Source organism: Nuphar pumila, chromosome 11, assembly GCF_984573655.1.
Source record: "Nuphar pumila chromosome 11, dmNupPumi1.hap1.1, whole genome shotgun sequence".
NCBI classification, from domain to species: domain Eukaryota; kingdom Viridiplantae; phylum Streptophyta; class Magnoliopsida; order Nymphaeales; family Nymphaeaceae; genus Nuphar; species Nuphar pumila.
Window position 1 is genome coordinate 102513438 of NC_143259.1, and position 13902 is coordinate 102527339.

At 36.4% G+C, this 13902-nt stretch overlaps 1 protein-coding gene across 2 annotated transcripts; it reads left to right on the forward strand.

Annotated features, from left to right (window-relative positions):
* Positions 1-578: 578 nt before the first annotated feature.
* On the forward strand, positions 579-8358 carry LOC149822642 (uncharacterized). 2 transcript variants are annotated; one of them, XR_016425700.1, is made up of 4 exons: positions 579-709; positions 3343-3406; positions 4714-6633; positions 8108-8358. XR_016425700.1 is itself a non-coding variant. In XM_089979940.1 (3 exons), the coding sequence occupies exon 3, from the start codon at positions 5084-5086 to the stop codon at positions 6323-6325; it is 1242 nt and encodes a 413-aa protein (XP_089836066.1). In that variant the 5' UTR covers positions 579-709; positions 3343-3406; positions 4714-5083; the 3' UTR covers positions 6326-6707. The 2 variants fall into 2 exon arrangements, 1 of the variants encoding a protein (XP_089836066.1); XM_089979940.1 differs by lacking the exon at positions 8108-8358 and having other exon boundaries at positions 4714-6707.
* The last annotated feature ends 5544 nt before the right edge of the window (positions 8359-13902 follow it).

Below are 13902 nucleotides of genomic sequence, written 5' to 3' on the forward strand. Positions count from 1 at the left end.
ACCATATCCAAATCTAAATTGGTAAGGGGATTTGGCATCTAAATCCGATTCAAATCAGGTCATCCTAATTCATTGAGGTTTTTAAGAAAAATACGATCTTTCCAAGCTCGAGAAAGTAGAACGATCTACTTTTTTGGGATGTCAATGGATTAGATTTTATCTGATATTTTATCGAATTGGTTATCAGATTATAATTGGATGCCGATATGGTTTTGATTTTTTGATATTGAATCGGACAAATATTCTATTTTGATGGATATCCGAATCCATTTACATATAAAAAAGTGAATTTGGCATGAGCTTTTTTCACCATTGGAATCAGAATTCGAGTCCGTTTATCCAACATCCGATTTGTCCAAGATGGTATTGGGCCACATCCGCTCCGAATCCGAACCGTCCAAGAAGGAGCGCAGCGTTAAAAAAACCCAAATCATGTCGGTCAATATGATTGTATACGTGGCTTCTGCTGGAGAAATACTTGACTTTTAAATAGTTAGCGGGATCACGTACTATAGATCTCACCAAGAACACTATAAATAAGGAAAGCGAGAGGAGATTCCTTTTCCCACGGAGGGACGAAGATGACAACAGTCCGAGAAAAACGAGGAATTCGTGCTCGGTCTTTCAGTTTCTTGCCCTAACAAACGGAAACAGAAGAGCCCGATGAGAAATTTGATCTCCTCATCCCCTCGTCTTCTCTCTCCTAGAGGTGAATTTCTTCGATCTCTTTCGTTTTCTCTTCGAATTTTTATCACTCAATTTCGTGGTTAGCGTTTGCTAATCTTTGTTTTTGCTTTGATCCTTCGTATTAGGATAAATAATCGAGGTTTTTGCGTAGAAAATCACTTATTTTTTAAAGGATTTGAGAAGCGCGTCTTTTTTCGGTAACTTGAAGAACGGAAATTCGCAATGGATTCCTCTAGGAAAATTTCCCGTAATTCTTTTCCTTTAGGAAGAGAATTGTGGATCTTTTTGTTCGAATCCATTGTTTGGAGAAAGTCTTTTGAGAATTGCGAAATTTTATGACTCGAATTTGTTTCTACAATCTCTAATAAGTCTATGATTTTATTATATTAGGCTTAAAAAACCGTGAACTTTTGAGTACTTTGATTAAGTTTTCAGAAATTCATCTGTATTTTGGTAATTGAAGGAAAACGAGAACGTCTGAAATGATTTTCTTGAAGATTCCTCGTAATTCTTATTCGTCATTCAGAGAAAATTATGGAGTTTTTGCTTAGAAGTCGCTGAATTGTTGCTATTCCGAAAGTTACACGCAAAAGACGGTGTTGACTGCGATAAATCTGGTGAAGGCCTGGGAAATATCTTGATGTTTTAGTGAAAATAGTTATAATTTTTTATTAGCCGTCTTAATCTTCATTATGTTGGTCATCCTTCTTAGAAGGCAAGGAAATCATTTTGAATTTCCTGAATTGAAAATTCGACGAGTTTCTGAGGGAATGTATCCTGTAATAATTTTGACAATAAAAAAGTTTCGTGCTTATATTAAGATTTTTCCTTGAATTTTGGTGATTCTTGTGTATTTCCTGGTAATGTTTGGTGAATTTCGTGCGTGATGTTTTTGGAATCATTATGCGTTCGCTAAGTATGTGTATTTCGGTAATCCAAAAAAAAAGTTTGTGTGTTTCTTTACGATTCTTCCAATTTCAGGTGATTTTTTAAGAGTTCACTTTTGGATTATGGTTTTTTTTTTTACTAGATTATCATCATTTGATAAGTTCTCTTCTTTCTAGAAAGGCAAAAATCTTGTCCTCGTTCAAGCTTTTCATCTATTTACCCCCATTCTTTCAAGAATAAAAAAACTTGTTTATTATTACTTTGAATTTCGATGTTTTTCTTTATTTTTAAATATTTTGGACCACTAATTTAGATCTCTTTATATCGAAAAAATAGGTTTTCTAAACGGAGTTGAAGATCTTGGCCCCAAGATTGAAATTTTCGTTATTTTCTTTCATTTTTTAAATTCTATGCTTAGAAAATTTAACATTTCTTTCCCATTTTTATTGTTCAAATTTTGATATGGATGTACTTTTGTTGGGATTACCTTTTCTTTATTACTTTTTTGGGGAGAGAAATTAAACAATTGAGTATTATTTTCTGTTGTCATTTCTTTAACTATCAATGATCGGGCCGTTCTTGTGAAAATTAGGTTGCGTTTATTCGTTTCAAACTTCTCTTCAGTTCCTCTCGCTCCTGGTTCCGAATTCAATTCTTTCTATTTCTTGCAGCCATTAATAAGATGCCTTTTTTTTAAACGCCTTTAACATTTCAGTTGAACCTGAAGATGGGGTTTCATTTTCTTTCAGGCTTTATTGTACTAACGTTCTTTTGCAACTTTTCAGTTGGTGTTTCAAAATGGTCATGCTATTATTATTTCAATTTTCTACTGTTATTGGTAATTCTTTTTGAAACTGCAGAATCTCTCTCTCTCTCTCTCTCTCTAAGATTCCTGAAGAGCGATGAGGTTGTTCAAATATCAAATGTTTAAAACAGAGAGCATTCTGATTATATAATTCTTTTAGATAAATTCCATTTTTACTGGTAATTCTTATCAAAGACAGAAACCCCAAGGATGATTGAAGTTATTACGCAATCATCATGTACGGAAGTTGCAGAAACCCATCGTTTTGATCTATTATATTTTTAATTCTGAATGACGAAATTACTGTACATGTCTCTGAAAGTTTGTCGTCAAATTTATCATTTTTTTATCTATTTATGTTATATTTCCGACAATTACTACTCGTAAATCGTGAGGGAACTGCAGAATCTTTGACAAGCTTTAACTGTCTTCTGCCTGTTGGTGAATTTCTAGTTGACCAGCTTCCATGAGAAAAAGGAGAGAAAAACAAGGGAAGAAATTATTTTTAGAGGAAAACATGGGAAGAAATTAAAATATGGTAGGAAAGAAGGGTCATAGGGTAAACTCCGGGCTATATGCATATCTTCCTCTTCGATTTATTTTTCTCTTTTAATTTTGTTTTCCTTCTTTTTTTTGCTGTTTTTCATAAATAAAACTGCTCGATTGTTCCCTAATTCCAGGCTTTATTGAACCCCTGGCCAAGAAACTGTCTGAAGAGAAGAAAGTGATAAAAAGAATAGCTTGGAAAAATTTCACTTTTCCCCTTTTGTTTTGGAACAGTTAGCCATTGTCTTGCCACTACCCCGTTTTCTATTTGGTGTTTAACCAGTCAGGGTTCATATTTTTTTTCCACTTTTTGTGGACTTCCTATGTATTTTTTTTTAATTTATGTAATTGTTAGGTTATTCAACAAAAAAAACTGCAATTGCTAGACATTTGATCTTATTTTTTATAATTTACAGATTGAAGAATTGCGGAGGATTGAGGAGAACACAGAGTGTGGTTGCTGTTACTTTATCATTTGAGGTAATTATTGTCACAAAAAAGCTCAAAATAATTTTCTGAATGTAGAAAACATTGAGATATTATTTGTCACCATGTTTTGCAATTACAGAAATAATTGGAAATATATTTCTTTTTCCCTGCTATTTTTAGTTTGCTTCGTACATTAAATATTGTTGGCAGGTTGTTTCTTTCGGTTTGAGGGTGCACTCATGGGTCCTTGTTTGTTACGTGACATAGAAACTTATTGCATCCATTCCAGTGATTTTCTGAAATTTCTGATTGAAGCTATCTACACTTTTCTTGTTTGTGATGTATACGGACTATCTGATTTTACTATTTCAGGGTTCCCCTGAATTCGTTTTTTCTTGAAGTAGAGTAGAAACTAAGGCAAGTTTTGTTTCTCTTAGTGGTTCAGTTAAATTTCTCGAAGTAGAGTAGAAACTAAGGCCTAATGATGCTTCAGTTAGAAGGTTGGAGAAATGGGAAAATATATTAGTTAAAAGAGGTCGGGGTAGGCCTAGGAAGACTTGGATGGAGATGATAGGAAAGGATATGAATGCTTTCTTTTTTGGTTCATATCGCTGACCCCAATTGTTTTGGGATGAAGGCGTATTTGTCGTTGTTTGTTGTAGTGGTTCAGTTAAATTTCTCGAACAATGATCAGTTTTGTTTTTGTCTGCCGTACCTGAAAGGTCTTTAGTAGAGCTTACTGATGAAGGCCCCGTTATTGATTTCTTCAGTAACAGAGCTAGGACCTGTGGCTAAACCCTACTGCCATAGGGCTTTTATGAGGTTGCAATGGATGTCTGGGTTCTCTGATAAAGAGAAAGTTGCATTGGTTTCCGTTTTTTTGTTTTATCACAATTTTGGGATCTGTAGGTCTTTCTTTTCTCGGTTCAGCAGCAGTTGCACATCATGAATCTCTCTCTCTCTCTCTCTCACACACACACACACACACACTCACTCACTTATCTCAAATTTGGCTTCTGGCAAAATTACCTTTTCATTTTTCAGTCACGTCTTGGAGTTCAAAAACATTATAAAAGGAAAGAAATGAAAATAGCTAAGGTTTGCTTTTTATGTGTACATCTTGAAGAGATCGTCTTTTTCTTTTTTTATTTCTTTTTCCAAGTTATGCGCATGTACTGCAAATGCTTTCCCTGATATTGTGCTGTGGAGTCCTTTTGTAGCATGAATAGGCATCACATGTATAGGAAAGAAATGAAAATTTTCCAGAAACAGTAATTGTGTTCATGTGGCTACATGATTTTCCAAGATAATCTTCTGGCAGTTCTGGAATAAATTTTCTAGTTTTCTACTGTTTGCAGTATGTGAAAGTCTATCAAGTGCTGCCCGAAGTGCAGGAGATCTTTAGCTTTCAAAGGCGAGGAACAGAAGCTTCAGTTATTTTGAAAGCAGCATATCTGCCATTTCTTGGAATGAAACTTATATTAACTGTTGGATGTCGAAGTAGTACAAGGTTGAAAAACTGCCCAAAACTTCAATTTCATGCAGATTGATCAGATTTTGAAAGACTGTAGAAGGTTATTGGCGTGTTCTTTGTATAGAAAAGCAGAATAAGCAGTGGGCAGTGAAGATAGTTTCTAACTGTCAAGTCCAGAGCATCTTCCCCATAAGTTGTTTAAGAGCCGAAGGTCATACATATGAGGTAGTTTTCACAGTTTAGGAGGAGGAGCCATGCCTTTTCTCTGGAAGAAAAAGAAGGCTGGTGAAAAGAAAGAACTTGGAAGCAAAATCAATCGGATTTCTCGCCTGGTCTCAGATTTCAATTCAAAGCGAGAATCATTGGTTCAGACAGGATTCCCTACATCTGTTGCAGATCTTGTTGTGAATTCACGTATCAACTGGCGTCCCCCAATCCCTGAAAGGAAGAAACTCTCCAAGAAATCTTCCAAGAAACCCTCAGGCCAGGAGGCTGGTCCACCTTTTCTAAATCCACCTGATATCCACATTCCAACTCCTGTTGTTGAACTTGAACCTCCCAGTCCCTCCAACATTGGAGCAGTCCCCGTCCGGCTGCTAATAGAAGAACCTTTGCCAAACAGAAGGCCATTGCTAAATGGAAAAACTGATGAAGGTCTAATGTTGTTGAGGAAGAAGTGCAAGGTGATATCTTTGGTACTTTTGATCTCTGTTTTGGCATTGGTAACAAATAAGCTTACTTTGGGTATTACTATATTGGCTTTCTTCCTGCTCTTGGTTGAATATATTGAGAATCATTTCTTCCATTCACCAAAATCATGCACGTGCTCGAGAGGAACCCTGAAATCAAAGAATGAAGGGAGTTCTCACAAGAGCATCACTGCTTTTGAAGAGATCCATGCTCATAATTGCAATACGAGGTTTTCTGAAAATGAAGGAGATGAACCAGTGGTCTTGGCTCAGAATGCAGAGATTCTTGTGGATGACCTTGTAGGTGAGCTTTGGAGTGTGAACCAGAATACTCATTCTTCAGGAAGTGTAAGAAATGAACCGGTGGCATTACAACAAGTTAGCATGATCCAACCGGAGGATCATGTAGGGGTTAAGTTACAGAAGGTGAATCTGAAGAAGGGGATAAAGGCAAAATGGTTGAGAAAGTTATCTTCAAAGTCCTGTTCTAGCTCAAAATATGGGAATGTTGGTCAAATAGGATCACTGTTAGATAGAGTACCTGGTTCAGAATGTATGCAAGAAGATAAAGTAAAAGAAGAAAAAGAACAATTCATCTCAACCGAAAGTTATCTTCCATCTATTACAGAAAGAAATGACATCAAAGGAACTGTGGGTAACATTAGCACTTTAAATTTGGAAAATGTGGTCTTCATTGGTGTTGTCTTATTTGGTCTTGTTGGAGGCTGTCTCATTTCAATTGTGGTCACCACGACCTGGTATCTATTGGTGAAATGTAGACGGACAGCACTGGATAACCAGAAATGAAAATCAAGATGGCTGCTTTAAAGAGTTGACTGATTGGAACTTCAAGGTCCTTATTTATGGGCAATTAGAAATTAGGCAGAGAACCACATTTATTAATCTGCCAAGGGGCCCGTCTTCATGAGAGGGGACTATCAGTTAATTTTCTGGAAAAGCTTGGTTCTTCTTCAGACTATCAAACCTCAAAATGAAGACTTGGAACTGTTCCCAAGTCATACAATGTTGCAGGGCTTTCTTCATTTCCGTAACTGTTGGATCTAGCTTTTGTTTCAGCTGTAATAGTTTGTTTCTGATTTACTCATGGAGATGAGGTAATGTACTTTAGCATATATCTGAAATATTCATCGTTATAATTATAAAAAAACATTCTTTTTATTTTATTAAATTCTTTTGGAGACATCTTGTATTTGAATGTATGTTCACATAATTGTTAACACAAGTTCTTTTTCATCTGCCCTTTTAGGTCATTCAAGAGGTCCAAAAGTAGCTACTATGTAGAAGACAGAATTCTGACTAGTTTTAACACTCATAGTTGTGCATTAGTTGAGAAAGTATGTATTATATGCTGGAAAAAGTTCGATTCTATCTGTTCCATACGTGGAACTTTGTAAAGGATGTTGAGGTTCTAGATTTAGGGAACTTAGACACTGAGCTACACGGTTTCAAGGCACTAGTGGAATTGGATAAACATGGACAATCACTAGTTTCCTGTAACTGTAGAGCTACAAGGTTTTGAGTCACTAGTGGAATTGGACAAACTGACATAAAATCACCACCATGAACACAATAGCCATGATTACTGAAAATATGTTCAACCTTTGGTCATCAGGAGAAAATCAAGAAGCAATTAGGTAACTGACAATCAGAGGTTGTAGATCAATTGGTTTCACTTTTACCGCATTCACATGCAGAAAAAAATTGTTGCTCATAGAAGTACTTGAGCCAAATTTCCTTACATGTGGTAACAGATTCAGAAGAATGATTTGTTGATGATTATGCCATCAGTGCTGAAACTTGCTCAAAATAATCCTTTTCCCACTGAACGAATTCTTGTGTTTTCTGTCTCATACATGACCACAATTCTCATAGGTTTTGCTGCAGCTGATCAGTTACCAAAGCGTACAAGTTTAACAACAAAGTAGAAAATATCTTCACAATCAGAAAAATCTTCTTAACAGAGATATGTGCTGTCAGTATGTCTAGGGCATTATTTGCACCAAATTACCATCCTACAGAGGATCCATGCACTTGAAATGTTCAATCCCTGGAGGCATACCAGCTATGATTGTGAAAAACTTGCATACTTCATCAGTCATGATCGATGGATGAATCTGTATTATTGCATCATGTGGTCTAATTCCTTGTCCATATATGAGTAGCTCAAATCCTAATTTCCATGGCTGCAAATTCTCAAATGTCATCCATCCAAAAACATTTTTGTGCTGATTCTTGCAGCGGTACAATAAAAGTTCTGTATTCGCCTACAGATTGGTGAATGCAGTTTTGACACAGACATCATCTTATACATGTCATCTGCACATGTAAACATGAAGATTAGCATTCACAGACAGCATTCCAACTATCATCTCCTTGTCTGTTCTCAATTTGGACCTTGGTCATCTTCATTTCCCGTCTCTCTGTGGCTCTGTGTATCCATTTTCTTGGTAGCCTCTTATTCTGGCATTAAATGAGTCTACTTCTAAAGATATCAGATCATATTGGGCTGGTTCATAATTAAGTACTACGTACCCTTTTCCATTGACATTCATGGTGACTTTTTTGCAGGTATAATCTTCTGATTCTGTGGCTTGAAATGAAACTGTATCTGCTGCTTCAAACACCAACTTAAGGCATATGCTACCACCAACAAATTGTTTGATGAAACCAAACTTTTGCATTGAAGGGCCTTCTACGCCCTATGAAGTGTATATCTACTAGTGGTTTGGCTTTGACTTGTAGACTGACTGTTTGATGCTGGCCCACTAAGAATCTTTCTAGCACCCCAGATTTATATTTTTATGACAGCTTAGATATACAGGCTGGTTGACATTTTCAAGTTCATGTGTCCTAGAAATTACGTGCCAAAATTCTGCAGTTTGCCCTTCAATTTGTTGATTTGGGTAGAATATAGATGCTACCACAAGTAATGACCTTTCTGAATCTTGTAGGGTTAGTCCATTCACTTGTAGCCACTGGGTAATTCTTGACAAGCCTCCACTTTGATCCTGTGGGTCTGAATCCATGTTGCACCAATGCACAAACTCGAGCCTGATTCTATTAGCTTGTCCTAGGTTGAGTATACAAGATCAGGGTAGTTGAGATTTTACCGTATCCATCTGAACTCTTTCAAGTCCTTTCTGAACTTGGATATCATGAACTCGACTGAATTCATCCATAAATTAACAATGCAATCAACTGGACTCGTGACACTCGATTAGAATACAAGACCATAATTAATGATTCATCAGTTTCTTAAGAAATTTGATTAAATTGACGCCATGTATGTCTGCCTGACCTTGCCAAGAGTTGAGTCAAGTCGAGGACAAGTTAATGATTATCTGCTATTTGAAAGCAACTTGTTTTCATAAGGACAGTTTAACCCTATGCAGGACAACTTGCTTGGATACAGCAGGTGAATAACTAACAAAATAGTGGGTAGGTGTAAAATGATACGTGCGAAATGAGTTTTTCAGATTTTTTTGTTTTATGTTTAAATTTTGATCCTACAGATGTGATCTATGTACTTGATTTTATAGGCATCAGCTCTTGAAGTTTTGGATTCCGACACATGGTTTCGTTTTTATAAGGTTCTAAAAATCATCGGTCCAAAATCTTTGTAAAAATTTTAGGCTCAAAATATAATTTTTTTCATTGAAAACACATGATCTAGGTGTGGATTCCTCGTAAATCAACAATGCCCAACACATTTATCGGGCCAAAACTGCAAAAAAACACTGAAAGTGCAGAAAAACCCATTTAGCAACTTATCAATTTCGCACCTACCCATTTTTCTCTCTCTCTATATATATAGTAATACATTCCTTAGGCCCTCTTTTTTGTTAGGTCTCGTTAGGCCCCATAAAAAAATCATAGTTTTAAGTATTTTTTCTCACGTCTAACACTGTAGATGTGATCTATAGGTTTTGTTTAGTGGGAACCAGCTTTTAAATCACCAAAATATGGCCTGTATACAGTTTTTTTTTTGGGTGATAACAAAATCAATGGCTATGAAGGTACCAGTTTTTTTTTGGCTCATAAAAATATATTTTTTCATAAAAAAAACATGATCCAAGAGTCAATTACCACTAAATCGAGCATGCTAAACACATCTAACGGTTCAGATCTATCATAAAACACTTAAGACCTATGGGGCAGAAAGAGAAATGGAGCTTAATATCATAAACCACTTAAGACCTATGAATTAACCTCCCAACAAACAGTATTCATTACACAGAGCCAAAAGTGAAGATTTTGGTGGATAATAGGTATCACAAAAAAATTTCCTTGAAGAATGGGCCAAAACTGACTGTTTCTCAAGGACAATAGTTAAGGGCCTGATACTACATGACTTTGATCTGAAACCTACTTGTGGATGCTCACGATCCACACCAGTGATTTGGAAGAGATCTCCCGAAAAGTATTTAGTGGTCATTTGAGTTCCGACTCTTATAGATCATAGGCTCTGATGATGCCCAATATGAATGCACGCTGTCAAAGAGTCTGCTAAGAAACCAAGGCAAATGATAATCAGGGTAATGTTTGACATGACCAAGTTCATGAACTCCATTACTTGAATTCATTCATTTGTTCATGCTTCATATTCTATGAAGCTTAAGAATTTAATGGCCAAACCTCCATGGTTTTATTTGAATATAATTGCATGTTTAGACTGCACCCTTTTCACCCATATTTATCTCACCATTTCTGTATAAATAGGTTCATCCAAGTACTCTTTAAAAAGTGATCAAAATTTTGGACTGTGGAGCATTGAAATAGACAACAATTTGAGTTAATTTATGATGAAACTCTGATCATCATTGTACATTCAAAGAGACTATGTTTGTAAATTGTTACATGATTGACCGTGTGAGTTGGATGAGCTTGAAATCAAGACCGTCTGTTCATCTGCATCAGTGGTCTCAATTTATTGCCCTATTTTCAGGCCTTATTAATTGTCCCAACAATGTGGTCATGTTCCTAGCATGTAAGAATTTGCATTATTTCATGCTATATCATATGTGCGGTCGGTGATGGGGACCTTAACGGTTTTACCAGTCGGAAGTCAGCCAATGTGAGGTCAGTGATGGGACTGTTTTTCCCTTGAATTATCCAAAAAATATTTACATTATTTCATGCTATGAGTCATGGCAATGTGCATGATAATCTTTGATGTGACACAGCAAAGAACAAACACTTTGATGTGATGTACAGATTCTTGTCTAAAATGTGACATTTTTGGCGCATTGTGGGTTGCTGTTTTTTAAAAAACTCTTGGCAAACCTGCATGTACAACACAATTGGACAATGTAAAGTACCTTTTTTTTAATTTAAAAAATTACGAATATAATACTCATAAAAAGTCAAAAAAATAAAACGGGTGATTTCTACTCTAGATGACAATATAATATTTTCCCCTTTACATGGCAAACTAAGGGAAAATAAAAAAGATTTTTCTCTGGTAATAATAGTGGTTGCAAAATGTTGGTAAAAATAAAATAAAAGGCAAGGAAAAGCAACATATTTTAGTTGTAAGGAAATCATATTTCCAAATTCCACGTCATGGGTTATATATACAATTTGAGTGACATTTTAGAAAAAAGAGTAATTTCTATTTTACGAAAGACTAATTTCTAGAAGACCACCTAATATATCTGATACTTGTGAAAAGATGCCCAACATTTGGTTTATTGCATTAGTCTTGTGTCATCTCATGATCTTTTGTTAAACAAACCAATAATAACGTTATTTTACTCGCTTCTTCTTCTTCTTTTTTTTTTCGACAGAAAAAGCTGGGGTTAGGGGGTTAGGCAGACCCCTACCAATTATACAATCATACCATTGGGTTTCGAACTTGCATCCTCCCAACTAGGGGTGGCAATCGGGTCGGGTTCGTGGGTCGACCTGGCAGGTCAGCATACCTCAACCCGAACTTGACTCGTTTAATAAACGGGTTGGCTGTGGCAAACACGAACCATACCCATTTATTAAACGGGTAACCTGACACGACCCACCAACCCATTTAAACGGGTAAACGGGTTGGCGGGCGGGGTCGGGTAAATGAGTTGACCCTCCCGCCTAACCCGTTTATTAAACGGCTAAGCCAGGTTGGCATACCCGTAACACGAACCCGACCCGTTTATTAAACGAGTCAGCCAGGTTGGCGGGTTGACATACCCCTAACACGAACCCGACTTGTTTAATAAACGGGTTAGGTGAGTCGACCCGTTTTATTAAATGGGTTAGTTTAAGCCAAACCCGAACCCACCTAAGAGGCGGGTTGGCGGGTCGTGTTAGGTTTTGCCACCCCTAGTCCCAACACAAGGTGCCGTGCACTAACTGCTCCTGCCGGACAAGCGGAACCCCCATTGGTTATTTTAGTCACCTCTTTTTTACTGAACAAAGCCCAGTGACTTATTGTAGGATTAAACATATCTTTGAAGCCTAAATTACAAAAAACAGCATGTCAAATGCAATAAGCGAAACATCGAGCATCTTTCTGTAAATAGCTGATAAGTTAGGCTTCTCCTTGTAAATTACTCTGTAAAACAAGAAATAAAGAAAAGACTGCTTTTGCAACTGGTGTTAAAGTAAAGAAAAAACAATGCCCCACGTGGAAGTTTGTGCCCTGGCTTTTGGCTAAACCCCAACTTTGGTGTTTTTCTGCAGGAAAGCTTTTTATGGACAGCCATTCTCTTTTTGATGAGCAGATAAGCACTGGCTGGGAGAAGGTTGCCCTCACAAGGCCACGTGTCAGCCATCGATTGGTGAGTTTCAGAATAAGGTGCCAAGTGACATAGCCTGATTTACGGTAAAGATCAAATTGGAAAAGGGAAGGCTTTATTTCAAGTATCAAATGTAATTGTGGATCTGATCCAAATGGACCTGAGAACGTTTTCTTTAGGTAGTGCTTACTAAAGTTGAGGCAAGAGTCCGTTTGCTTCAACACTGAGGTGGTATCCCATGTGGTAGGTGGGGTCCTGTGCCAAGCTGAAGGCCCAGGTTCGAATCCCTCTGATACATAGGGCTTAAGAGATATATGGTAGGGGACTGCCTAACCCTAGCTTGCCTATCAAAAAAAGGAGTCCCTTTGCTTTATAATTAATTTTCATTGGAAACCTTTTTGATAAAATTGTTATTTAATTTGTAACAATATTTTTAGGTATAGAGTGTAGTTAGGGACAAACTTAGGTGCGAAGATGAATGCGAAGTTATTTTTTTTCCAACATCTGGCCATATACATGCAGGAATCGACTCTTTGATCGTCCAATTGTAACATGTAAGTAGGTTTCTATAGAGTTCGAAAATTAACAGCCAAAAAATTTTCATACATATTTAAGGCTAAAAAACAATATTTTTCCATCAAAAACATAATCCGAGTGTTGATTCATAAGAAATGAATCATGCCAAATATATCTTCAAGGCCAAATTTGCTAAAAACAAATCCAGGGGTGTAACTGGGATGGGTATACCCCACCCGAAACTGATGTCGGTGGACCTATGGGTTTGGGTCATGTCCAAAACATAGACCTGTAGTAAAAATGGGTCGTGTCTTGCGTATTATAAACGAAGACCCAGACCTGAATGGACCTGACTCGATTATGTACCCGGACCCAAATGGTTCTCCATATTTAAAAACTGAACCCAATCGGAGTATATACATGAACTGATTCATACCCAAACCTGCATCATACTTGATTCATCTGAAAGTTTGTAATCGGTAAATATTACATATTCAATCAAACATTTAACCGATGTGCACCTGACCTGACTATACATGAACTGATTCATACCCAAACCGGCATCGTACTTGATTCATCTGAAAGTTTGTAATCGGTAAAATATTACATATTCAATCAAACATTTAAAGATGTTGATAAACTTAGAATTAATGTGCATTGTATTATAGTAATCTAAACTTTAATTTATTTTTGATATACTTCCTATTGCCTTTTTGTTCTGAAAATTGTTGGATTGAAGTGAATCCCAGAATATTACTCAAGAAATTGAATTTGATATATTTTGAATATGATATACCATTGGTTTTTTTGTTTCAACTTAAAATGTTTGGTTAACTTTGGATATATATTTTTAATATTCAGATTTTGTCATTTAGAATAGATATTAAGCTTCTATTTTTGTTCACATATAATCTTCTTAACAAACAGTTGATTCTATTAATTTACGTATTTTTTATTGTTAGGTAATTTGATCTAAAATACCAATCATATCAAGACCCAAATTCAAACACGAACCGAAACTTTAAAACCTGAACCCATTAACCTATATGGGTCTACTTTTTTCAGTCATACCCAGACCTGAACCAAAACGGGTTTGGTAAAGACCAAACCCAGTCATACCCG

Coding starts and splice junctions, on each gene's coding strand:
- LOC149822642 (XM_089979940.1), top strand. CDS start 5,084: ATGCCTTTTCTCTGGAAGAAAAAGAAGGCTGGTGAAAAGAAAGAACTT.